The sequence below is a fragment of the Panthera pardus genome, unplaced genomic scaffold (assembly GCF_024362965.1).
Source record: "Panthera pardus isolate Hobbes unplaced genomic scaffold, ASM2436296v1 HiC_scaffold_24, whole genome shotgun sequence".
NCBI lineage: Eukaryota > Metazoa > Chordata > Mammalia > Carnivora > Felidae > Panthera > Panthera pardus.
This window is the reverse complement of record NW_026526810.1, coordinates 51,057,256-51,081,409: the sequence shown is the minus strand read 5'-3', so window position 1 is coordinate 51,081,409 and position 24,154 is coordinate 51,057,256. Positions and strand designations below refer to the sequence as shown.

The following is a 24,154-nucleotide window of genomic DNA, read 5'->3' as shown; positions in this document are numbered from 1 at the left end:
CCCACGGCACGCGGCACAGCCAGCAGGGGGCGCGCGCGGACGGCCCTGCCGGGCTCCTCCGCGAGCCCGAAACCCCAGTCCGAAGACAGATCCGGTCCCAGGCCTGCAGGCTGCAAGTCTCCCAGGGGCCGGACTTACAGGGAATGGGGGAGGCGCGGCAGGCCCCGCTTCCTCTGGAAAGAAAACGCAGCCGGCCGCGCCAGCTTTCCCGCCTCCGCGGGTGCGCGGCTTCCGCGTGGCAGAGCCGCCAGCTCCCCCCGCCTGGCGCGCTGCCTCTTTGTCTCTCCGCGGCTCCCCTCCTCCCAGACGAATGGCTGTTGGCAGGAAATTGGAAGCGATCTTGGGGAGCCGCGATCGTCGGCGCGGCGGGGAGGGGCGCCGCGCAGCCTGCCGGCTCCGGGTGCCCCCAGCCCGGGCGGGGGATGTTTTGACATCTAGTCAAAGAAGGAACTTGATGCTTCTAAAGTGCTTTTCACAGCCGGCCTGTGTCTGCTCCGGAGCTGATTTATAAACAGAATTGCGCTCGCTTCGCCTCTTCCCTCCCCCTGCAGTCCGGGGAGCGGCGCTGGAGGCGCGGACGCGGCTGTGCCTGGCAGGACTGGGTTTATTTATTGCATCTGGCCGAGAGCCGGGGCGGCTCGGGGACTGCGCAAGTTCCCTCCATCCCGAGCCCTTCCCCTCTTTTCCCTACCTTCAGTGCTATCGCCACCCTAGGGGTCTTCCTTCCCCAAGCCCCTCACCAGACTCTGGACGGAGCCCGCCGGTGGTGTGGGGGTGGAGGCGGAGAGATGGCCAGGGCGCCCCGCAGGACCGCGTCCTGCCCCACCCCGCATTGACCCAGGGGGAAGGAGGTGGTGGGGAAGGGGTGGGGGTGGGGGGGGTCGCCATCTGTGCCCTAAGGGCTAAAATGGCGGGGAGCTGCAGATCTTAAACTCCTCAGGACACCAGCGGATCTGAAGTCCCCTTCCTCCAGGGGCTATCCTTTCTCCCCAGGGATTCCTCTTGTCCTCAGCTCCGACAACCTTTTTACTCCAAGGCCCCAGTAGGGCTTCCCCTTTAGAATAAATTAAGGAATCTCCAGCTTCCACTCGATCTCAGGGAGAAGGGAAGAAAGGTTTGACAGAACTTGTCCCTGGGAAGGACCACAGCCCTCAGCCAGGGGATGGGCACAGGGCTGGGTCCAGATTTGTCACAGTGCCCGCCCTCACATCTACAGAGTCCGAATGGCCACAGGGTAGAGCAGGGACATGTGCTCGGCCCCCTTAATGGGCAGCTTGCGGCTGGCGTAGTGGTGCACGATTTCAGGGACGCTGCTGAAGGGCGGGCTGTTCTGGCCCAGCACGTACTTGTGTTCCTTGGTCCGGGACAGCTTCATGTGCATGAAGCCCTGACTGCTCCTGGGAAGAGGAGAGGAGACCCTGGTGAGTAGGGGTCCTCTCCAGTCCCCATCCCCTCTTCTCCCCTCGTCCTGCAGCAAATGTGGCTGTTCCAAACCAGCTGTGTGCGGAGGTGACTAGGGAAGGTGGAGGTCAGTCCAGAAAAACAGGGAGGAGGCAGAGGGGATTTTGTGAGTAGGTAACATGAGGCACTGGCTTTGTGTTGAGGGCATCGGGTGTGCCAAGAATGTGTGTGTAAGTGAGTGTACAGGGCATGTGCAAGTGGAAACTGGAGCGACTGCTCTCCCCACCAAAAACCCTGGGACCCAGGCACAGGTGTCCTGCTGCCTATTTAGCCAGGACTGGTTTACCTTCCCCATCCCTGAGCTGTGGAGGAGGATACCTGTGGGGGGCTCCTAGTGACTCACGTGGAGACACAAACATCCTTGGCAGGACAGCGTGTGGACAGATGTGACAACCAAAAGTGAATCTTGGTTGAGGCTCTCTCTCTCTCTCTCTCTCTCTCTCTCTCTCGAAGAAACCAGGGGATGGAGTGAGCTGCTCTGGAAGTCCCTCCCAAATCCAGGAATGCTCAACTGCCTTGTCCTGGGGATATCCCTTTACCCTCCTGATAACTGGCCTTGAGCCAAGCCCCCAAGCTCCTCTATCCCTTCAGCCTGGGATGACATCATCAGTAAGGCTGCAGCTCCATTCCCTCCCTCAGAGAGGAACGGCTCCACTGCCTCTCTCATCTCCCTGACATAATCCAGGAAATCAACATTAGTGCCTGGCCCTGCCCACAAGACAAGGGCCCTGCTGCTCAGAGCTCTGGCCAGCTCCCAGTGGTCCGGACACCCTCAGCCTTAGAGAGAGAGCATGGGGGTGGGGCCCCAGTAAGAACATTTGCCTAAGCCACCACAGGCTTGGTCCACAGGCAAGGGGTAAGCAATGCTTAGGGGAGCCCTGAAGCCTGAATACTTGTCTCTCCTGGCCAGAGCCTACTTGGGGACAAGTACAAGGCTCAGAAGCTAGTATGGGAGGTAGGGTTGGTGGGACTGGTGAGGGTGGACCCTCATATTGAAGTAAGGCTGGCAAACCTCCTTTCCTTCCCCTGCCTGGGTACAAAGAGGGCTCTGACTGGACCCATTTCACTGGGCCCACAAGTGAATGAGTGGGGGAGAGGAAAGTGGGTGACTGAAGGGAGGAAAGGATGGGGGGGGCGGATAAAACAGGCCTTTATCACCCACCCTCCCAATCTACCCCCTCCCCCGCCACACCCCAGGATACAGTGCTCTAAAGCCTGCCAGGGGCCCTAGGCTGGGCGTATATGGGGGCAGGAGCATCCTTCTTCTGTAAGCCTGAGATAGTGACTGAAGCTGACAGTGATTACACGGGCCCTGTGTAAAGGAGCTAAGGGCCTGAGGAAAACGTACAGCCCCTGGGGGCGGTAGAGAAGGGAGGCAGTGAGTAGTCTTCCCATCTGCCCTATGCATGGCCCAGGCCCAAGGCTGTGGGCAGCAGCTTGGGCCCTGCCTTCCCTCACCCTCTCACAGTTTGAGGCCAGCCCCCTACCCACAGTCCACTTGGGATAATCACCTCTCCCCAAAACTGCATTATATCTTCTCCTTGAGGGACAGATCTGGCCCAAAAGGGCTACTAAGTGGCAACAAACATTCATCTGAATAACAGACCTCCTGGGGCAAAGTCCCAAGGGTCTGTTACGACATAGTGGAGCCCTTGCCCAACCCTCTGGAGCCTGGGTGGGACTAGCTGGGCCGCAGGGCCAGGGCTGACATGGCTTTTGGAGGAAGCTGTTTAATTACCAGTGAAAGCCCTTCCATTACAGAGAGTAGAGAAACCATAATTGTATTTCAGAGAAGCCATTTATATGTAAACGAGGCTCTGGCAGCCGGCAGTCGGTGGGGCCAGATCAGCCTGAGCTGAAGTGGCATCCAGGCCTGCCTCCCCCTTTTGCTCCCCAGGCTGAGGCAGAGCCCAGCTCTGCTCTAGGAGCCAGACCTTTGAGGTCTCTCCCCCAGACCTGGACTATACCACACTGAATGAGGGGGTGGAGCTATGCAATGAAATAGTGTGGTTCTTGTAGCGGACTCAGCTGGGTTCAAATCCTGTTTTGGGCACTTGATTACCTAGCAGCCTTGAGCAAGTCACACGCCTCTTTGTATTTATTTCTGTCTACAAAAAAGAGATTGATCTTGCAGGTTGGTAGTTGGTTTGGAGAGGGTGTATATGCTGCTAGGCACAGAGTAGATGCTCTATGAAACTTAACTATTAAAGCAATACACATTCCTAGTATTATATAAATCAAATTTTTGACAGATGAACATTATCTAAATGCTCCTTTGACTTTATGATAATTTGCAGATTCCCAGAGTATGAGAGTTTCAAGAAACCTAAATCCATCAATGCATTTTGCAAAGAGAGAAACCAAGGCCCAGAGAGGCTCCATGATTTGCCTAGGGTCACATAGCTAGTTTTATTAAGCCCAAGAATAAAATTCAGGTTATTTGACTATATTCTGGCATTTTCCCCATCATCTTTTAGTTGAAGTTGAATAATTATCCTCAAATGTAACTGTGTAGTGGTCCCAAATCTCTGTATATATTTGCTTGAAGAGGGAGTATACATGTACTCTAATGCCCCCAGGAAATGTGGTAGGATGTGGTACAGATGTCCCAGTAGTGATGGCAGGATGTGAATGGACACAGGATTCTGAAAGGCTGCCATGCGGAGTGCAGGCTCTACCAGGCACTACTCCTGGGTGCCAAAGGGAGGACTGGTCACTCTGCCAGGAAGGCCTGGGAGGCCAATGCTGGCCTGTGTATATCCTCTCCCTAGAAGGAAGGCTGATGGGAGGGGAGGGCCCTGCCTCCTCCTCCTCTTCCAGGATCCTTTAAAACTCAGTTATCAGCCACTGGCACCCAGACCTCCTGCCCACTTCTTCAGAGTGAACAATAGCTTTGTGTCCACTGCTCTACCCTCCTCCCAGGACCCAGTCTCCACCTCACCCTATAGACTCCCTCAGGCACACTTCCCCTCTCCTTGCTTGTCCTTCAAGAACATCTTGGGCTTCCATTAAAAAAGATGATGGTGATAATTTATTTAGCACTTGGCACCATGTTAAGTGTCTTCCATATATTATTTCATTTGATCCTTCTCCATAAGGTAGATGTTATTATTTCCCCATTTTATAATTAAGGAAACTGAGGCTCAGAGAGGTTAAGAGGATTCCAGGCTACACGGCTAGTAAGTGGCTGAACCTTTGTGAGCTGGACACTAGCTTGGCTGTTTCCTCTAATGGACTCTGAGCTACTTGAGATTTGGGGCTGAGCCTCAGACTGCTCCAGATCCCCAGGGCTTGGCCCAGAGTCAGCAAATGTTCATGGGGATGGAATTCTCCCCAGGTTAGTTGGGCATGGGGGAATGTTGGGAGTCTTCTATCCTGCTGGTTGTCTTCCCATGGAGTCCCCTGGTGCCATCCTGACAGGCTAATCCTGCCTAAAGCTGCTAGTTGGCCCACCCCTACTCACTTGAGGGACAGGGAGAAATCATTCTTGCTGGTCTCACTGTTGCGCACCAGGTAGCTGGCCTCTTTGCACAGGCGGAGCAGGTTCTCGGCATCTGTTCGACTGATGGCCCCGTGGTACCAGCTGAGGATGAGAGAGAGGAAGGGGGGCATCTCTGCTGGGTCCCTCGCCGTCCAGGCCCACCCATTCTGGGTGTCCCCTGCAGGCAAGCTGGTGGCAGGAGGGGAAGGGAGGGGGAGAGAGTCCCCAGCTGGACACAGACACTCACACCTGGTTTTCCAGAGGCAGTGCTGGGTCTGTCCACTCCCCCAGGGGGCTGCTGGGTTCCACGTTTAGGGGCTTGGCTGACTTGGGGTTCCCTGCAGAGAGTCGGGGAGGTAGCCGCCCCTTCTCCTCCCGGCCGGGTGACAGGCAGCTCTTCTCAGATCCTTCAAATTGGGCTGTGGGGAATATACCAGTCATAGTCTCTGAGAACCCTAGACATAGGGCCTTATAGAGTAACCAGTGCACAACCCCCATTTTCTGCCCAAAGGGGTCAAAGGAATGTTCTGAAAGGGCAAGATCTGCTCCTGGGCCTGACTGGCTCTAGGGATAGAATCCTGGATCCACTCCCCAGTTGGGATGGGGCTCAGCCCTCCTATGCCACATGGGGCCTGCCAGTCCCCATGCTGTGGCAGGAGAGGGGAGAGGAGCAACATGAGAAACCACTTAAACTTCTCCCTCTGGAGCAGCTGCCTGCCTTCCCCTATTCTATTCCCCCTCCGGTGGCTTCAGTGCTGATAATATTGTTTCGTTCTCCTCCTCAGAGTTCATTACCGTTCTCCAAATCACCCTGCCAAGCCATTCTGTAGAAATGACTTATCGATTTGAGAACAATTATCTGATTCCCCTTGGTGCCATCCTGACAGGCTAATCCTGCCCAAAGCCGCCAGCCAGCCCGCCCCTCCCCCGCCCTGAAGGCTGCTGCCCACAGGCTCCCTGCCCCCACCCAGAGAAACCCAGCTGAGGCGGCTCTGTCCTCCCAGACCAGGGCAGGCCTGACCACTGAGCCAGCACAAGGGAGGACTGAAGTCAGTGGGCCACAAAAGGCACAGGCACACACGCACAGGCGACAGAGACCCTCCTTCATTCTGTATTTACAAAATACTCCTCACACTCAGGCACAAATACAAACGGGTGCTCACACACACCCTTGGCTGCCCATTCGGTACAAAACTAAACACAGATGAAGTGTTCAGTGCTTCCTTTCTACCTATTTGGACTTTTTCTCTTAGCACTTTTAAGCCCTTACAGTCTGTCACCAGATGCAAGGATCAGACCATTCCCTTACTCTAAGGAGTCAGACACTTCCTGTGCTAGCATCACCCCCACCTCAAGAATTACTTGCATTGCTCATGGATCAGGGAAGGAGTCAGGCAAAATCCTATACAGAAAAGTGAATTTAAAATGGTGGATTTCTGTGGCATGGTGAGGAAGATACTCGGAAATATCTCCTTTAGGAGACACCTTCCCCACACCTTTGGGAGGAATGAGGAATGTGTACTTTGTCCCTTCTTTCTTCCTCCAGGACATGGGGGATTCTTCCTGGGTTCTTCAGACCCTGCCCCACTTCAGCTCCTGCAACCCACGCCACAGGGCCTGAAGGGTGAGAGGACATGTCACCCTGGCCAGAAGCCCCCACAGGACCCACCGCTGCCGTCCTCCAGGCTGGGCTCAGGGAGGGGTGAGGCTGGACCGGAGATGTCCCTGTCCCCATCAGGCAGGGAGGGGCTGCTGTCCAGCTGTCCCACCGGTGGAGGCCAAGGTAGGTCTTTGATGACCTTAATGTCAACTGGAGCCAGTAGCAGCAGGGAGAAAAGACACAGACAGGGACAGAGACAGAGAGAGAGACAGAAAGAGGCAGAGGTTGAGACACCAAAACCCAGAGCCAGGACACAGGATAGCCTAGAAAGGAGGAGGGTTGGAGCAGAGGCAGGGGTGCTTCTGAGGGGGGAACAGGACTCTCAGAGGGTTGAGTGGAGCCACAGCACCCACACTAGGCTAGCTTAGTCAAAGGGTGGGAGGCACAGGTAGCAAACAGCAGGAAGCAGAGTCTTGCCCTGCCAGCCGTGTGGGTCCCCTTCATTTGAACTCTCACAGGCCTCCAGGGCCCAAAGGGACCAGGAAAGGAGGAAAAGAGGAACAAGGAGCTGCCCACACCTCCCAGCACCACACCCAGGTTCCCACAGCCTCCTGACACCCTCAGACCTGCCTCCCTTCCTCCTTTTCCCCACAGCCTGGGAACTCATGGGCAGCAGGACCAAGACAGCCCAGCTCCAGGCTGTCAGGAATACTCAGATGTGGGGGCAGATATTTATTGAAAGTTACCCCCCACACCCTCAATCCTGAGCCTTGACAATTAGAAGGGTGATGCCACTGGCGGCTGCAGGACTGCTAACGAGGTTTCCTAATGACGAGCATAGATTTTCCCATTAAGCAATCCAAACAGTATTGATTCTCCAAGGAGACTTCTGGAGATAAACGGGCCATCCTCAATGGTGCACGCTTTACAGGAAACAAATTAGAAACCTGTGGTTTCCCAGTCTGGCTGCCAGGGTGGGGAGGACCCAGAGGATAGCTGAGTCCAGCTCCAGGATGAGCCCCTTGCCCAAGGAAGGGTAAGGGGGACATGAAAGTGGGAATGAAGTCTCATGGCATTTAAATCCTTTACATTCTCCCTGAATCAAGGATCCCGGGGCTAAAGCTCTCTCCAGGCTCCCCAGGCTGTAGCGCCACCCACTCAGACCACCAACACACCTACCCCCCGTGTTGGACTCCAGGCCTGGGATAGGCACTAGGGTGCTTGGTACAGGAGACACCTAATCTTCATTCAGCAAAGGGGATCTCTCATAGCCTCCCTCGCCCTATGGGTTCCTGCTTCTCAGATGTCCCCCTGGAGCCTATACACCCCTGGTCTGGCACAGCTTGCTACTGGGAGACTCAGCTCTCTAATTCAGGGCTGGTATCTCTAAAGATTACACACACAGCTGTTCTCATTGTCTAGAGTGTTAAACGCCTTCTTTTGTTAAGTGTAAGTATTTAATATATGCCACAAGTTTTATCATTTTGTTTGGAATTTCTTTATTTTAAAACATACCCATGGGGCACCTGGGTGGCTCTGTTGGTTGAGCGTCCAACTCTTGATTTTGGCTCAGGTCATGATTGCATGGTTTGTGAAATCGAGCCCTGCATTGGGTTCTGTGCTGACAGCATGGAGCCTGCTTGGGATTCTCTCTCTCTCTCTCTCTCTCTCTCTCTCTCTCTCTCTCTCTCTCTCTCTCTCCTTTCTCTGCACTCCCCTGCTCGTGCATTTTTGTCTCTCAAAATAAATCAACTTAGAAAAATAACAAAAAAATAAATAAAACGTACCCAGTCTCTCAAAAAACAGAAGTAGCCTAAGCCTCTTGGCCTCTAAGAGATGGTGATGTAGGGAGACACCTTCATCTTTCCCCCATGCCCATTCCCTGACCCTGCACACGGTGCTGCAACCACACTGCCCAATTCACCAATCTCTGTGGTGCAGACTCAACTACACTTCCCCTGAGCCTAACTCCTGGGCCTCCTCCAGCCCCTGGGGTCCACTCCTCCCACTCCCCTGAACCTGGAGAGTTGTTTAGAGGCCCCAGCAGACCCACTCTCTCCACCCAGGGCTTACCTGCAAAGGCTTTGGAAATCCGCTCCTTCTTCCATTCCCAGGGCTGGTCATACTCCTCAGGGGGCCTCTCATCATCCTCTGGCAGACGGGACTCCCGGGGCCAGGAGGTCCCCTCACCCTCTGGGGTGGTCCCCTCCTCCTCTGGCTCATAGGGCGTGTCATACAGAGGCAGGGGCTGAGCTGCTGTCTCCTTGGAGCTCCGGATCTCTGCCAGGGCAAGGCAGGAGGGGAGGTGTGAGAACAGCCCCCACTGCCTGGCTCAGCTCCTCTGGCAGTGCCCCTCAGCATCACACCATGCCTCCTGCAGAGGAGATGCCATTGGCTCTAGGGGCCCAGTGGCCACACATCCAGGGTCCCTTGCCCTCAAAACACCTCTGGGGTTCCAAAAGCATGGGATCCAATGGAGGCAGGGGCAGAGAAGCACCAGTGTGAAGGACAGAAAAAAAGATATTTTGATGGCCAGCAAGGGCTTGGGAAATGAGGCTGACACAGTTAGGAAACTGAAGCAGGGTCCTCTCCTAATCCACCTCCTCTTGGCTACCCAGCTCCAATTCTTTCTTTGTGTCCCAAGTACTGTCACTGGACAATCAGAAAATCCTTCTTTGTTGCTCAGACACTGCTGATCACTTCCTCCTTGAAACTGTCTCTTTTGATAAGTCATTTTCATGGTTCTCCTCTCTGATCACCTGTTAGGTCTCTTTCCCTAGACCCTCTCTTGGTCTCTGTTCCCCAGAACCAGGTCTTCATCTCTTCCCGCCCTCACTCCTTGCCCTGTCTGTTTCATGGCAACCTACACACTTCCAGTTGCCATCAAGATTTTTCATTTCAGCATTTCAAACTCTCCTCTTTCCCCAGAAGTTCTTCTAGTCTGGTCTGTTCTGTGATTTTCTTTTTGGGATCACTGACCCCAGTGAAAACTGAATAAAAGCCATGGAGCTACTCCCCCAGAAAAATGTGCTCATTTTCACATCCAATACCAGGGCATTTGTGGGCCTCCTAGGGGTACTCACCTCTCTGACCTAAATAGGGTAGCCACCCTCCCACTCCCACTTTCCTCATTTCTGTCCACTACACTGCTCTCCACGGTCCTGGTCTTCCTTCATCTCTCTAAATCCCATGTGTTCACCACCAGTACCTGATGACCCTCGCCCCTGACTAGGGCGAACCTCTACTCTACAGGCTCACGTTTCCATGAGCTCCATGGAATAACACTGCTGACAGCTCCACCCCTCCCCCCTCTCCCAAGGAGGGGAGCAGCTTATCTGATCACCAGTGGATGCTCGCTCTCTTTCTCAGCTCTGCCTTCTGGTTCTTTCTCCTCCTGCCCCCGTGAAGGGGCCTATAGCTGTCCTGCATGGCACAAGCCTGAGCAAGCCCAAGCCCCATTTTAATTCTGTGAGGTATTAAGAAGCTCATTGTGGAGACAGAATTGAGTTGTGTTCTCCAGTCTACTTTATCAGGAATAAAGCTGACATTCTCATCTTCATCTGTTTCCTTAATCTTATTTCTCAATTATTTCCAAGCTCAGGAGAGGAGGAAAGTGGTGTTGTTGGTCCCTTAAAGCCTCAACAATTTCTACAACTACTAACTCATCTTTCTGATGCCCAGTTCTTCTAGTCTGTTCTGTACACCGAAGCCTCAGTAATCCCCTTACACGCCATATTTGTCCTATTTCTTTCTTGCTTAAGAATCCACAAGGGTTCCCCTCCTCTTCTGGAGCAAGTCCAAATGCCTCATTCCAGCCTTTGAAGCCCTTCACTGCCCCTCTTGGCCACTCTCATCTTGGCTCTCTGGTATGCCCAACACTAAAACTATCTGCTCTTGAACAAACCTTCCTTTCATCCTGCCTTGGGACCTTGGCTTGGCCTGACTCACCCCTGTTCTCCTCTCTGATCACCCCCATTCATTTCTTTCCCTGGATCGTCTCCTGACTTCTGCTCTGTTCCCCAGGGCCAGGTTTTATTCATTGCTCCCTGTGCCCATTTCTCGACATGCTTGCCCAGTCTCACGTGCATTGCATTTGCTTCTCTAGCCATGTGTTTCCAACTGCCATAAAGATGTTTCACGTCAACATCACATCATCTCAAACTCACTACCTTCCTTAAACCTAATGATTTTATTTTTGGGTTCCATGACCCCCAGCCCACACCATTATCTTTCCCTTCCTAACTATCCTAGTTCTATCTGTCTGACCTTTGGTGTGTAGCCTTCCCTACCGCTTCATGTATCAGGCATCACAAGTCACTGCTCCTTCTCCAAAGTGACTCTCTTGAAGGCAGTGGCCAAGGACCCAAGGGGGTCCATAGTGGACCCATGGTCCCCGAGGACCCAGTAAAGGGACCATAGGATCAGTCCTTAAACTTGTAGGTCCCAGGGCCTGTTGTACAAATACCCAGGCTTCAGGGAGCAATCCCCCACTCCTGACTCCATCACGCACCAGCCATCATCTTTTGGGCCTCATAGGGCTCCATGTAGCCATCATTTTCAGGGACCTTCTCTGGAGCTCCTAAAGCTCCTGCTGGGCCTTCAGCAGTCTCCTGAACGTCAAATGGGTCCGCATAGTCTTCTAGGATTGCCAACTGTGGGAAGACAGTGAGAAGAGCAGACTTCAGACATCTGAGAGACATCTCTGCTTCTCCCCAGATGCTATGTCCATGGGAATGACTCCTGGGCAGAATGTCTTAGACACAGAGCCTGAGGCATCCAAGGGAAGGCTCTGAGCTTAGATGGGGACAAGCTTTGGATATTCCTTTGCAGGGCTCCCCTACTAGGCTGCCAACAGAGTGGGAGATCTTTCTTTTCTGTTAATTTTGTGCTCCTGGGCCATTCCTTAGGTTAAATTGCCAGGATGAATCTCTGGGCCTTAAGGCCTGCCTCAGTCAGGGTCCAGGAAGGGCAACAGAGGTGTTCAACACCAGGTGGTTCAACAGAAGGAATTAAATCAGAGAGCTGGTTACAAAGGTGGTGGGGGAATTCAAAGAACAAGCAGGGAGCAGCAGGTGACTCAGAGGACCACGGACTCATGGTTCATGCCTAGAAGTTCATTCCCAGATGCTGAACAAAGAAAAATTTGCTGACCATCGAGAAAAGAAAGGCTAAGTACTCACTTTATGGCACATTTCTGTTGGTTTATCCTCACAACATCCATCACAATGCCATGTGGGTATTATTATCCTCATTTTAAGGAAATGGAGGCTCAGGGCAGGTAGGGAACAACATGCCCAAGACCATTTCTCTTAAGTGGAGGAACCAGGATTGTGCAAAATTATGCTGCCAACCTGCCACCAGTGGGCAAGTTGGCCATCCTGGGAGAGAGGCCACTTTATAGGACAGCCCTGAGGAAAGCCAGGATTTGGGCTTTTCTGAAATCTCCTGGCTCCTGGAGGACAGGAACAGGAAAGGTGTTGCCTTGGCCCACCACATCCCACACTGCTCCTGTCTCCCCTACAAGTGGCTCATGACTACCCCTCTGTACCTGCTCCTAGTCAAGGCAGAGTGAACTGTAAGCCACACACCCTTAGTAAGAGCTCAAGGTGCTCAGGGCGGGGTGCAGCTGAGGACAATAGAGCCTTTCTCCAAGCTGGGCACAGGCTTCTGGAAGGGGGGAGGCTGAGGCGGGGACAGAGCCCAGCCCACCCAGGGCTGCCAGCACCTCAGGGGAAGAACTGCACACTGAGTTGACAGGCATTGACAAGAGGTGGCTCTGGGGCCTGCGGCACAAGGAGGGGCCAATCCTGCCTCTCCCCCATTCTTAGTGTAGGCTTTGGGTCTGGGCCAGACCAGGACTCTGGGAGCCAGTTGAGCAGGGACGCTGTGGGGTGACCCCCTGCCCTGGGTCAGTGGATCTAGGATCCTAGCAAGGCAGAGATGGAGAAAGGAAACTGCCTACTACAGAGACCACTCCTGCATGTTTCTTGAGCCCTGTATGAGCCCTGTAGGGGTCTCTGAAGCACATCCCGAACAACTCCTACCATCTTTTCCTTCGGTTCCTCAGCTCCCACCTTGTTCTATCTTGTTCCACCCAAGCCCCCTAGCAACTTCACCTCCCTCAAATCTCTACCTGCGTCTGAGAAGACCACCATCTCAGGTCATCCCATCCCCACCACCATATCATCCACCTGCTTAGAGTTCTTTCCTGTTTCTGTCTCTCCAGCTGTAGCATCTGGCACACAGTAGGTACTAGAAGAATGTTTCTACTAGATCACTGCCTATCTCCCCATGGAGCCCTCTACCCCTAGTCCTCTTTCTTCCGTGAAGTAGAGACAAGAAATCCACTCCCACCCCAAGCTGCTTCCTCCTAGGCCAACTAGCACTCACAGCCCCACCCGCCTGACCAAAGGGGACTCTGGAGTTGGCAGTTGGCACCCAGCCTCATGCTTCTATGTGGCAGCTACTTAGTAACTGAATCAATGAACGTGTTATCCTTAAACCGTGTAATGCCCACAAGAAAAAGCCCAAAGTAGTGGCACCTGGGTGGCTCAGTCAGTTGAGCAGCCATCTTCGGCTCAGGTCATGATCTTGTAGTTCGTGGGTTCAAGCCCTGCGTTGGGCTCTGTGCTGACAGCTCAGAGCCTAGAGCCTGCTTTGGATTCTGGGTCTCCCTCTTTCTCTGCCCCTCCCCTGCCCTATGCTCTCTCTTTCTCTCTCTCAAAATTAAATAATTATTAACGAGAAAAAAAAAAAAGCCCAAAGTTAAAGGGATTTAAAGATTCTATTTTCCTCTTACCTTTCTCCCTACCCACCATGGATTACTTTGTTACCTGAAAGCTCTATGCTTTCTTACTTTCCCTCTGCCCGGATTAGATTATTTTCTTTCTTCAGAAAGCCTTTCCATTCTCCCTGCAGGTATGCTTAGGTGCCTCTGTGCTGGGCTATTATTGTGTCGTAAACACTTATTTTATCTCCTTCCTACAGACTGTGAGCTTCCTGAGGGTAGGAAACACGTTTACTCTAAATTCCCTGCGCCTGAAAGTATTTAGTAGATACTTGTTAAATTAGTTCACATAAAACAGGAAGAATGGACAAAGGAACCACTTTTCCTTGTTTATTAGGAAAAGAAAGGAATCACGAATCTGGTTGGGGAGGGGGGGCATTGAATCCTGGGAAACTGCTCAGTGAGAAGTACCTGGCCAAGCCCAGCAACCCCAACTTTACAGAGCACCCTAGCCCTTCCCTCCCAAGCCAGTGCCCTTCCCACTGGAATCCTGGCTGGTGCTCGAGCTGTGACCCCTCCCAGCCAGCGTGGGCCTCCCCAGTGCCAGCCCACGGTGCCTGTGGGCACCCAGGTGGCAGCTCTGTAGGCAGCTCAATGGCTCCTCTGTTCCATCCCTGACTCCACACCCTGCTCCAGGAAAACCTAGCCCCCCACCCTGGGCGGGTCACCCAGAGAAGCCACCCACAGGGCTGGGAGTCAGGAGCAGAGGCAGAAACTCCTGCTGGAAAGGTTGGCAAGATGGACACCCATCCTGGGCACAGAGGATCCCTGTCAGAGGCCAGGCCTGCCTTCCCAGTGGCTTCTAGATCATGTGCAGAGGCAAAACTGCTCAGCGGGGAAAAGCTGCCTCTGCAGGCTTCTGACACCTTTGCTCCACCATGATTTATTTTGTTTATAGGACCTTTACCTGACTCTGCTGTACTTACTATTGTATACCACATCCATCACAGGGCCTGGCACACGGTAGGTGCTCAATGCACATTTACTGGATGCTCGAAAGGCCTCCCTCTCCTCAGACTCTATCTTCTGGGGTGACACAGACTCTCAGATCCCCAATTGCCCCAACTCTGACCATTCTGACCAACCAGTAGCAGCTGTAGGAGCAGGCTGTCAGGAGAATCGACATTTGAAAGGGAATCCAAGCCTCTGATTCAAGGGCAGAGGTGAAAGAACTGGCAGGGAAGGTATCTAAAAACAGGGCTAATATTTCGGCAAACAGTGTGGTAGACAGAATGCTACTGAAATGCTGAAATACTTCCAAACTAGTAGGCAAGTAGCTGCTGCCCAAAGGGCCCCCTTTGCCTCCTGCCAACCAGATCCCCTCCCTCCTGCCATCCAGCAGGGTGCCTCCAGACCCAGCTCTTGTGCCTGTTCCAATTGGGCAGTGCCCCTCCCACAGCAGCTGTCATGCTTTCACTCTCCTTCCTGCCTAAGCCTCTCCTGAGGTGGCTGTTAGGCCCACCATCTGGCTTGACCTTCCGCTCTGCAGCTGGAGCTGGCTATGAGTTCCTGACCATGTCCATGGAGCTTGCGTGTCCAGGTGGAGCAAGGTGGGGGGGCATGTGTCACAGGATTTGGGCTCTGCAAGGTCCCCAAAGTCTACCACTGCCCCTTTTCCTCCATTTCTTGTTGACACTTAATGTCTGGGAGCCCCTGGTTTTTTACCTGTAGAATGGGGATGGTATTAGTTCCTATGTCAGAGGATTGGGAAGAGGAAAATGAATATAGAAATCCTTAGTTCAGAAGCTGGAATGGAGTCAGTGTTCAGCAAATGTTAGCCCTGATGATGATCTCTTATATTCAGACACTACAGCCCACAGCTTAGGTGCTTGGTGGGGTGCATGGCCTGCAGCAGTAGAGACACCCAGGTGTCCTGACTCTCAGTGCCTTGCTGCAGATTTTCCAGAGAATTTAGGAAATGTAGCATCTTCTCTCTGCTGCTTGTAGATTTAAAATACACTTTAGCATGGGAGTGCCTGTGGGGCCCAATCAGTTAAGCACCAGACTCTTGGTTTTGGCTCAGGTCACGATCTCACGCTTTCGTGGGTTCAAGCCCCGCATCAGGCCCTGCGCTGGCAGCACAGAACCTGCTTGGGATTCTCTCTCCCTCTCTGTCTACCCTTTCCCCGATCACTCTGTCTCTCCCAAATAAATAAATAAGACCTTAAAACTCATGACAGCTAATTTTGTTTAACTCAGCATTTCTTCAAAGTATTTAACTGTGAAGTCCTTTTTCCACTGAAAGTCTGTCAGTTTAGGAAAAGGTATACCATTTACCTTTCTCAAGATCAAACTTTTTGCACCCTCTGTTCCCACTTCTTGGAATAGCCCTTCCAGTTTTATCTGCCATGGAAACTCATTCACATGCAATGAATTTGTTATATCATCTTTTTCTAATTACAGAGAGATGCCATGCTTGTAAAACATTCAAATGTCACAGACATACAATCGATGTTGACAACATCTGTGGCCCTGGATTCGGTGGCAAGTGCTGGCCTTCAGCATTCAGGTAATGGCGAACTCAGCACAGAATGCACTCTTCATTCCTTCTCTGAGTCTCCTTCCCCTTGTTCATTAACAAATACTTAGTGAATGCTTCCTGTCTGCAGGGCCCCTCTCAGGTGCAAGGTCCCAGGGCCTGGCATTGGTAGCCAGTCTGTAGTCAGGCTGCCTGGTTGTGAACCTGGGCTCTCCTTACTAGCTGTGAAACCATGCAAGTGTGACTCAACATTGCTGTGCTTCAGTTTCCCTAGATAGAACCTGGGGATAATAACAGAATTTTCTCGTAAGGTCGTTGTAAGAATCAACTGGTCTAAAACGTATCAGCCGCTTCAAAATGGTACCAGGCACAAGGTAAGGACTCAGTAAATATCTGCCATTATATCATTAAGGACGAAAAGACCAAATATCTGGGTCCTCTAGGAGCTCACGGTGACAGCCACAAAGCAAGCTCCGAAACGAGTGTGGCACCTTGAGGTGCTGTGAAGCCCCACGGCTGGGCATCAGGCAGCGTGCTGGGACTGGGCTCCACCTCTGCTTTCACATAACATCACAGTGGTTCTGTGGGGAGGGCAAATTGGAGAGGGCAGCAGCTACCCCTCCAAGCCCCAGGCCCCAGTCAGCTGCTCCCACCCATGGTCCACAGGGCCCCAGCTGTTCCCAGCTCCCAACAGGTGGAGTGCCATGGCTGACTGAGGTGTCACCGAGTCACTGGCCAAGCCAACAAGCTGCAGGTGTCTTCCCAAAGGAGTGTCACCATGTGAGGAGGCGACACTGGGAAGAGTGGATAGGCCTGCCATAAAATCCCAAGGTAGCTACAGGCCTCAGCAAACCAATGGCAGCACAGATGGGCAGCCCAGGCCCCAAAGGGTTAAGAGGTCTAACCAGTCTACAAAGGTCCCTTCACCTGGGCCCTTCTTTTCTCCCTCTGCCTCCATCAGAGGACATTTGCAACATAAGCAGATCAAACTCCAGCCTCTGTGGAACTCATAGAAGGAAAATTAAAGCAAATGAACTCCAAAAAGGCAAGGACCAGGTAGATCTTCTAGGTGGTGAGTCCCTTTCAGCGCCCAGGCCAGTGTCACTTAATGATATACAGACCCTCAGTGAACACGGGCTAAAGCAGGGTCCTGCAGTAGCAGCCCCCACCTGCCTTCCTAACCCCAGGGCAGGGATGTCTTGCTTGACTTCAGACACCCTGAATGTCTCCTTCCCTTTCCTCATTCTACCTGTCTTTTCACTTGTTTACAAGTTTGGGCCTGGAGGATCAAAGTCCCTGTGGACACCATGTATAAGGTATACCTATTTTAAAAGTTCTTAATATTTTGGGTCCTAGGAACCCCTATGAGAATCTGGGAGAAAATTGCTCATGCACCCAAATATTTGCACACAATTTCTGGAAGGTTCATGAACCGCAGAAGCCCCTCCATGAGCTAAGAACAAGAGCCCTAGTTTCAACTCCTACAGGGTGCCTGTCTTATTGTTCACATCATCCCTTTCTCTGTCTCTCTGTCACACACACACACAATCTTGGCAGGATCAAGGCAAAGGACACACTGTGCAGATGGTCACAGGCAGCTCAAAGCTTCATCCAATCAGGGCCACTTTCCTATACCCATCCCCTTTTCCTAATTAGACCCGGTTTCTCCTGTTGCAGGTCTGAGAAAAGGGAACAAAGTAAGGAAGGCCCAGCTCTCTAACCCCTCTGACAGAGCATGGCCTGGAGGCCGGACAGGGCTGAGCACCATGAGGGAGTTCTTCCTATGGCCAGATGGCAAGGCCCTGCCTGCCTGCTTCAGGGTGCAGCTCCTGCTGCTCCCACACCTGCCCTGCCAGGCCTACCCAGATGGCCACCCTTGCCCCCTTGCCAAATGCAGCGGTGGGTCTCAGGGAGAGCCAGTAGCCAGAGCCCTGCATGGGGAGACATTACTGGTCCTAAGCCCCCTTGGCCTCTCAGGGTTCTGTCCAAATCCCCATTATTTCCTGCCCCCACATTCACTTCCCACAGGGCTCATTTCCCCCTCAATCTTCTCATCACAGAAGCATTTCCACCCATTTCATCAAACCTCACAACCCAGGCCCTCTCAGAGGGTTCTAACCCACCCAGCACCAACCACTGGGCTCCAGGAGGAGGAAAATGGACCAGCGCAAGGCACACCCTGGTCCATAGTCCCCATCTCACCTCAGGAAGGAACCCAAAAGCAACAAGCCAAGAAGGCCTGCATGGCTGAGAGGAGAGGAACAGAGAATAGGGCGAAAACAGCCTCACAGAACAGAAATTCCAGCTCAACAGGCAGGCGCACCATTTAGGGACAGCAACTCTGTGTGAGCTCTGCAGGTCTATGTGAACACTTGGGTTTAGGATAAGGAGTTCAGGTACCTAGCCTGGACTCTTCCTAAGGTAAGACTCTAGGATCCCCCAAAGTCTGCTCCTAGATGAGTGGAGCTGCTCTCTCTCAATGGTGGGAAGCTCCAGGTCAGGGCCTACAGAGCAATGTCCCTGCCCCTGAGCCAGCTTGGATGGCACCCTGAATCCCTCTCATCACACCCACTAAAGAAACCACAGATTGTCTGGCTCCTGGGAGATCCTGCTGGATTTCATTCCTGTCCCTGCATTTGACAAAGGAGTCAGACACCTCTTGGCCCCTAAGGTCTGAATAGCCCACAGATCATAGAGCTGACCCAGGTTGAGGCATGAATGCCCTCAGTGAGAGGCTATGGGTCTCCACATTGTTGTGTGGATGCAGCCCCTTCTTTGGGGGTCTCTGTGGGGGGAATGTACAAAAGGGAGCTATAGTCAAGGGAGTCTCTGACCTTCAGGTCACCCTAGCAATGGACAGTTACCATTCAATGGACATATTTCATTCACTCTTCCCCCTTTTTTAAACATCTATTTACTTTTGAGAGACAGAGAGAGACAGAGTGCGAGTCAGGGAGGGGCAGAGAGGGAGACACAGAATCTGAAGCAGTCTCCATGTTCTGAGCTGTCAGAACAGACCCTGACAAGGGACTCAAACCCACAAACCACGAGATCATGACCTGAGCCAAGGTCGGCTGCTTACCTGACTGAGCCAACCAGGCTCCCTTCATTCACCCTTTTTTATGCCAAGCGTATGTCAGGCACTTGGGAGATATAGATATGAGGAGGACACCGTCCTTGTCCTAGAGGAGCCCCTGGCTTGGGACGCAGCCTGTTAGGACATTCCAAGACATTGCAGAGAGGAAGGCCGGGAACAACTAAGGCCCACGTGCCAATGGATGGTGGTCAGGGAGGAAACTAACTGGTCAATAGTAATAACAAGGCCTAATGCTCCCTCTGCCTCACTGCCACCACCACCATCACATCACCCAATAGAAGGGGACAAGGAAGGAGCGGAGCCAAAGGACATGTGATGAAAGCACAGCCTTCTTCTGCAGGCTAAGGATCCTGGCCCAGGATGGGCAGTCATGCCCCATGGCAGGAACTAGGGGAAAAATAATTCACATTCCTGAGGCTTCTGCTGTGACCCTGACACATCTATCTTATCCAGGGAATCAGGCAGAATGTCGCTCTCTCCACTGAAAGCCTTGACATTGGAGCCAATAGATTGAGACAGCAACTTTGCTCTCCAATCAAATAAAACTGTGTTCTCTGCTAAGGGATTAAATCCTAGAGCTGAGCTCCCATGGATGTGTGAGGAGGGGACAACAAAGCCAGGGCAGCCCAGAGTCACTGTCATGGAATTTAGAGCTACAGAGCCCTGGGGATGGCTTTCAAGCTATCAAGTAGGGATAAGGCCAAAATGGGGTAAGATAGGGGATGGCTTCTCCACCGAGGGCTTCTGACGCAGAGTGGATGTTCTCTAGAACAGTGAATGCCCAGCTCTCCTTTCATCCCATGCCTGCAGGTCCACTAAAGGCTCTAGCCTCCCTCAGAATGGACCTAGGAAAGGGGAGGCGAGGAGGGGAGAAGTGGGATCCGCTGTTTATCCCCTTCTGGGCCACAAGTTCTAAGCACTGATTGTCCCCATACCTGGGGGGGGGGACAAGGGAAGGAGTGCAGGAGTGGGCCTGCCTGGCTGGACCTCAGTGGTCAGTATCCTCGGTGAAGAGCTACATACTGCCTGTTCGGCTTCCTGAGAACAACAGTCCACCTGGCTCCAGTACCATCGGGTAAGGCAAAGGCCAGCTCTTGCTCTATCCACAGGGAGAACCCCCAGCCCTCACCTTCCTGGGGCTTTCAGCACCTGCAAGGATGCTTGGGCTCCCGGAGGAGGAGGAATGGAGCTTTGTGTGGCTTCTGCCCTGGGGGGTGGGGGGGAGGGTCAGAGATCAAAGGGCAGGGAGCTGCTGCTCCTGGAGGGCAGAAAGGCCATAAACTGGTGAAGGGGCTGGGGAGTGGTGTGCGCAAATCCAGTTAGAAAAAACCTAGCTGATTAGGTCCCCGGGCGAGGGGGGTAGGTGGGGGGACTGAGATGAGGAGAGCAGAGCCCGAGATGAAGAGGGTCACTAGTCCTGCGCGGTAACAGGGACAGAAGCAGAGTTTGGGGCGCCCGTCCCAGATTAGTCGGTCGAGAATTTGAACAAAGGTGGGTGAAGGCTCCAAGCCCCCGGGTCAAGGATTCAGATCGTGTCTGCCAGGAACTGTGACACTGAGGGGCCCAGCCCCGGCCAGGCCACCTTTGTCCCTCTTTAAAGCCCCAGACCTCCTACCACCTCTCTTCTCGGCCACCCTCGCCCGGCGCAGCACTCACCCTGTCGCTGCTGGCGGGGGGTCCAGAGATCCGCTCCTCGGGAGGGGGCGCTGGGGGGCCAGGGGTCTCAACCCGAATAAGGCGGTGGGGAGGCGAGCCGTGGCGCGGGGGCGGCGTGGGGCCGGGGACGGCGGGGGTGGCTGGGGCAGCAGCGGAGCTGGACGGCCCCCCAGAGTACGGGTCTTCGAAGTCGCGCTCCCTCTGCAGCCGGTAGGCGGCCAGGATGTCCGGGGGTGGCGCAGGGGGCGCGGCCGGGGAGGGTGCGGGGGGACGGTAGTCCGGCTCCGGGGGCGCCGGCTTGCCCCCACCTCCGCCGCCGCCCCCTCCGCGGAAGCCCAGGTGCTCCCGGAGCCACTTGGCCACTCCGCCACTGCCGCCCCCTCCTGGGCCGGCTCCCGCTCCCCCGGCGCCTCGGCGCGACCCCCCCGGGCCGCTCCCCGAGCTCCCCTGCGCCCGCTGCCCCGGGCCGGAGCCCGCGGGAGGAGCTCCGCTCAGTAACATGGGGCCAACCAGACTAAGCGAGGGGAGCTTGGTGGCCGGGCGGGGGGCGGGGGCCGGAGCGGGGCGGGGGCGGAGCTCCGCCGGGCGGCGGGAGGGGGCGGGGCTCCTCAGTAACAAGGGAGGGGCGGGGTTCCGTTCGCTCTCGGGGTCGACCCCCCCCACGCCCCTCGCCAGGGAGGAGAAGAGGGGGTGCGGGTTTCCAGCCGGTGTGGACGCACGAGAAGTAAGTGGGCGACCCCAGGGCAGGGGATGCGAATCCTGGACTGAAGGTGAAACCTCCACGTGTCCCCACACGTGCCCCTGTGGGGGCGCACCTGTCTCCATCTGTTCCCCCTCCCCAGCTCCCAGCTCACGAGCGGCGTCTCACACTCCTGGGGTCCTGGCCCTTGGACGCCTCCCGTCCCTCTCCTCCCTTCCCCCAAGGCCTCCTAACTGGAAAATATCCCAGGAGGAAAAGCTAGGGAGGGCGAGAGAAGGGGCTGTTCCATAAGATGTGTCTTTAACAACCGCCTCTCTTCTGTGTACCATGGGAGCCCCACCTACCTCCTCCCATCCGAATGCTCCCACTGCATTGCTTCCCAATCCAGGCAGACACATCTCACATCATAGATAATCAGCTCCCTAGTGACACCCACTTCTCCCGTGTCGTTTCCACACACGCCTTCGTCACATGCAAACAGCTCTCACACAAACATCTCCCATCCACGGGTGCACCAGCTTGGAGCAGGCCCACTCGGCCCTGACGGCCTCACGCGTACACACGCAGAAATCCCTTCAATCAAATCCCGGGTTTCATTGTCAATCAGATTAGTGACAGAATAGAAACAGACAAGTCAATAAATCAAGTCTAGAAACAGTTCCAATGTTGTCTATCACAAACCCCTTATCCTCTGGAGGCTCGGATGCTCAAGCGATAGGCATTTTTGTTTTAGAAATAAAGCCAGTTTCTGCACAGAAATAATGTAGCCCTGAAGCCAACACCAATATTTGCTTTTGGTTCTGCTGGGAAGGTAGCAGCTTCACCTCATCATCATCCCCCCCCCCCCCCCCCCCCCCCCCCCGGCACTGCCTCAGTCTCTCTCTCACCCTTGGGCTTACATCTGCCATGTGAGGGAGCAAAGAGCCACATGAGGCCCCAAAGGGAAGGGGGCTCAAAGGTGGGGTAGTAGAAAAGGATGTGATGGCAAACCTGCGAGTCCCCTCGGAATCCCAGGACCCAGGTCTGGAAATATTTGTTGGCTTTCTGCTTTGTGCATATTCTGGTTGGCATTATAGGACAGTGCTTCTCAAACTTTAATGTGAACGTGAAACACCTAGGGAACTTGATAAACTGCAGTTTCTGATTCTGCAGGTCTAGCTGGGGTGGGGTCCTAGACTGTAGTTTTTTTTTTTTTTTTTTTTTTTTTTTTTTTTGTTTTTTTTTTTTTTTTTTTTTTTTTTTTTTTTTTTTTTGGGACAGAGAGAGACAGAGCATGAACGGGGGAGGGTCAGAGAGAGAGGGAGACACAGAACCGGAAACAGGCTCCAGGCTCTGAGCCATCAGCCCAGAGCCTGACGCGGGGCTCGAACTCACGGAGCGCGAGATCGTGACCTGGCTGAAGTCGGACGCTTAACCGACTGCGCCACCCAGGCGCCCCTAGACTGTAGTTTTAACAGGCTCACTGGTTATCCAGATGCTGCTGGTCTCCACACCCCACCCCCAAACATACACACACTTGGCTGTGGGGGACACTGACTAAGGAGTCCAATAGTTGTGGGCTCTAGCCAGATTTCTGGGCAAGATACTCAGTGCAACTGATCCTCATTTTCCTTGTATCTGCAAAGGGCATAATTGTGTGAGGATTAGGGAGATGATGGATAATGCACATTCTCTAAAACCTGTAAAAAAATGCTTACAATGGTAGGTGTCACATGAAGGCCCATATGTTTAAAAAGTATGGAGTTAACCTGCTGACAGCTCAGGGGAATGGAATCAATCAAGTTTACACAGAAGATACAGCCTTCTTGGGGGAGGTAGACCTGAGCTGGGTAGGATTTGGACAGATGAAGCAAAAGAGTGAAAGGTCACTCTAAGCTACAAGGTCAGCATGAGCTGAGCAAAGGCGATGGGGTAGGAAGCAGCATAAGAGAGAGGATTCTTGGTGGTGAAGAACGCGAATAAATGCTAGATGAGGAGGGGAGAGGATATGATAAAGGTAGCCTTTAAATGATAATTTTAAAACTACCTTTTGTGCACTTTGCAGTTCCTGTTGTTTTAATTGATCTGTTAATGCACTTTCTTCCCTCACCAGGGTACGGACTCCTGGAAGCAGGCTGTTGAGCACCTCGTGGAAGCCGAGGAACTTGCTATGAACCAAGGATATGGAGGTGAGGTCATCACAGCAAGGCTCTCTGAGACTTGGGTGAGGTTTGCCAGATTCAAAGTCTTGCATTTTAAGCATTACACCATAAAATCAGGAGTCTGTAGGGGAGCAGGGTACTCTCATCATTTAGTGCAGAGCCTGTCATGTGGCAGGAGCTTAACAAATGTTGAAATGAATAAAGATAATTTCTCTTGTTCTTATTTTTATATAGCTATAATTGTGGTATACACAATTTTATGTCCTTATTTTTTTCACTTAACATTGCATAATTTCCCCATTTTTATTATGTAAGCTTTATTTTCTTCCATTTTTAAAAAATAATGTCAAACCTACAGACAAGTTCAAAGAAAGTACAGTGGAAATCTGTGTGCCCTTTCCCTAGATTCACTACTTTTTATCATTTTGCCATATTTACTCTATCCCTTTCTCTTCTTTCCTTAAATGTTTGATGCAATTTGCAAATATCATGACACTTTCGCTCTAAATAATTCAACACTCATTTCCTAAAAATAAAGAATTCTTCTAGAGGGCCATATGAACACATCCACAACAGTGTTGTCTATTATGCAGTCCATATTAAATTTTTCCCATTTTTCCCTCAAAATGTCTTTTACATATATATTTTTGTCCTGATTCAGGATTTAATCAGGACCCCTCCATTGCATTTGTTTGTTAAGTTTCTTTAATCTTTCGAAATCTTGAACAGGTCCCCATTTTATCGTTGCCACT

General features: G+C 52.9%; 1 protein-coding gene and 1 long non-coding RNA gene across 9 annotated transcripts; one reads left to right on the top strand and one right to left on the bottom strand.

Annotated features, from left to right (window-relative positions):
* Positions 1-586: 586 nt before the first annotated feature.
* Positions 587-21,624, bottom strand: SHF (Src homology 2 domain containing F). 8 transcript variants are annotated; one of them, XM_019442245.2, is made up of 7 exons: positions 21,606-21,624; positions 11,053-11,194; positions 8,616-8,822; positions 6,612-6,752; positions 5,190-5,361; positions 4,925-5,044; positions 587-1,397 (listed from the first exon to the last, which is right to left on the bottom strand). In XM_019442245.2, exons 2-7 carry the CDS (start codon positions 11,084-11,086, stop codon positions 1,211-1,213), a joined length of 861 nt encoding a protein of 286 aa, XP_019297790.1. In that variant the 5' UTR covers positions 11,087-11,194; positions 21,606-21,624; the 3' UTR covers positions 587-1,210. The 8 variants fall into 8 exon arrangements, with proteins under 8 accessions (XP_019297790.1, XP_053745069.1, XP_053745070.1 ...); XM_053889094.1 differs by lacking the exon at positions 21,606-21,624 and adding an exon at positions 20,562-21,096; XM_053889096.1 differs by lacking the exons at positions 587-1,397; positions 21,606-21,624 and adding exons at positions 3,974-4,151; positions 20,562-21,103.
* LOC109263046 (uncharacterized) lies at positions 21,216-23,621 on the top strand. The gene is made up of 2 exons (XR_002078058.2): positions 21,216-21,285; positions 23,354-23,621. It is a non-coding gene; the product is annotated as an uncharacterized LOC109263046 (long non-coding RNA).
* The last annotated feature ends 533 nt before the right edge of the window (positions 23,622-24,154 follow it).

What these genes read in the sequence shown, in the direction of transcription:
- SHF (XM_053889094.1), bottom strand. Translation starts at nt 21,062, where the DNA reads ATGTTACTGAGCGGAGCTCCTCCCGCGGGCTCCGGCCCGGGGCAGCGG. An exon ending in CAGCCTGGAGGACGGCAGCG is followed by an intron (nt 5,362 to 6,611) that starts GTGGGTCCTGTG and finishes TATTCCCCACAG; the next exon opens with CCCAATTTGAAGGATCTGAG. An exon ending in CTGCCTCTGGAAAACCAGGT is followed by an intron (nt 5,045 to 5,189) that starts GTGAGTGTCTGT and finishes TCTCATCCTCAG; the next exon opens with CTGGTACCACGGGGCCATCA.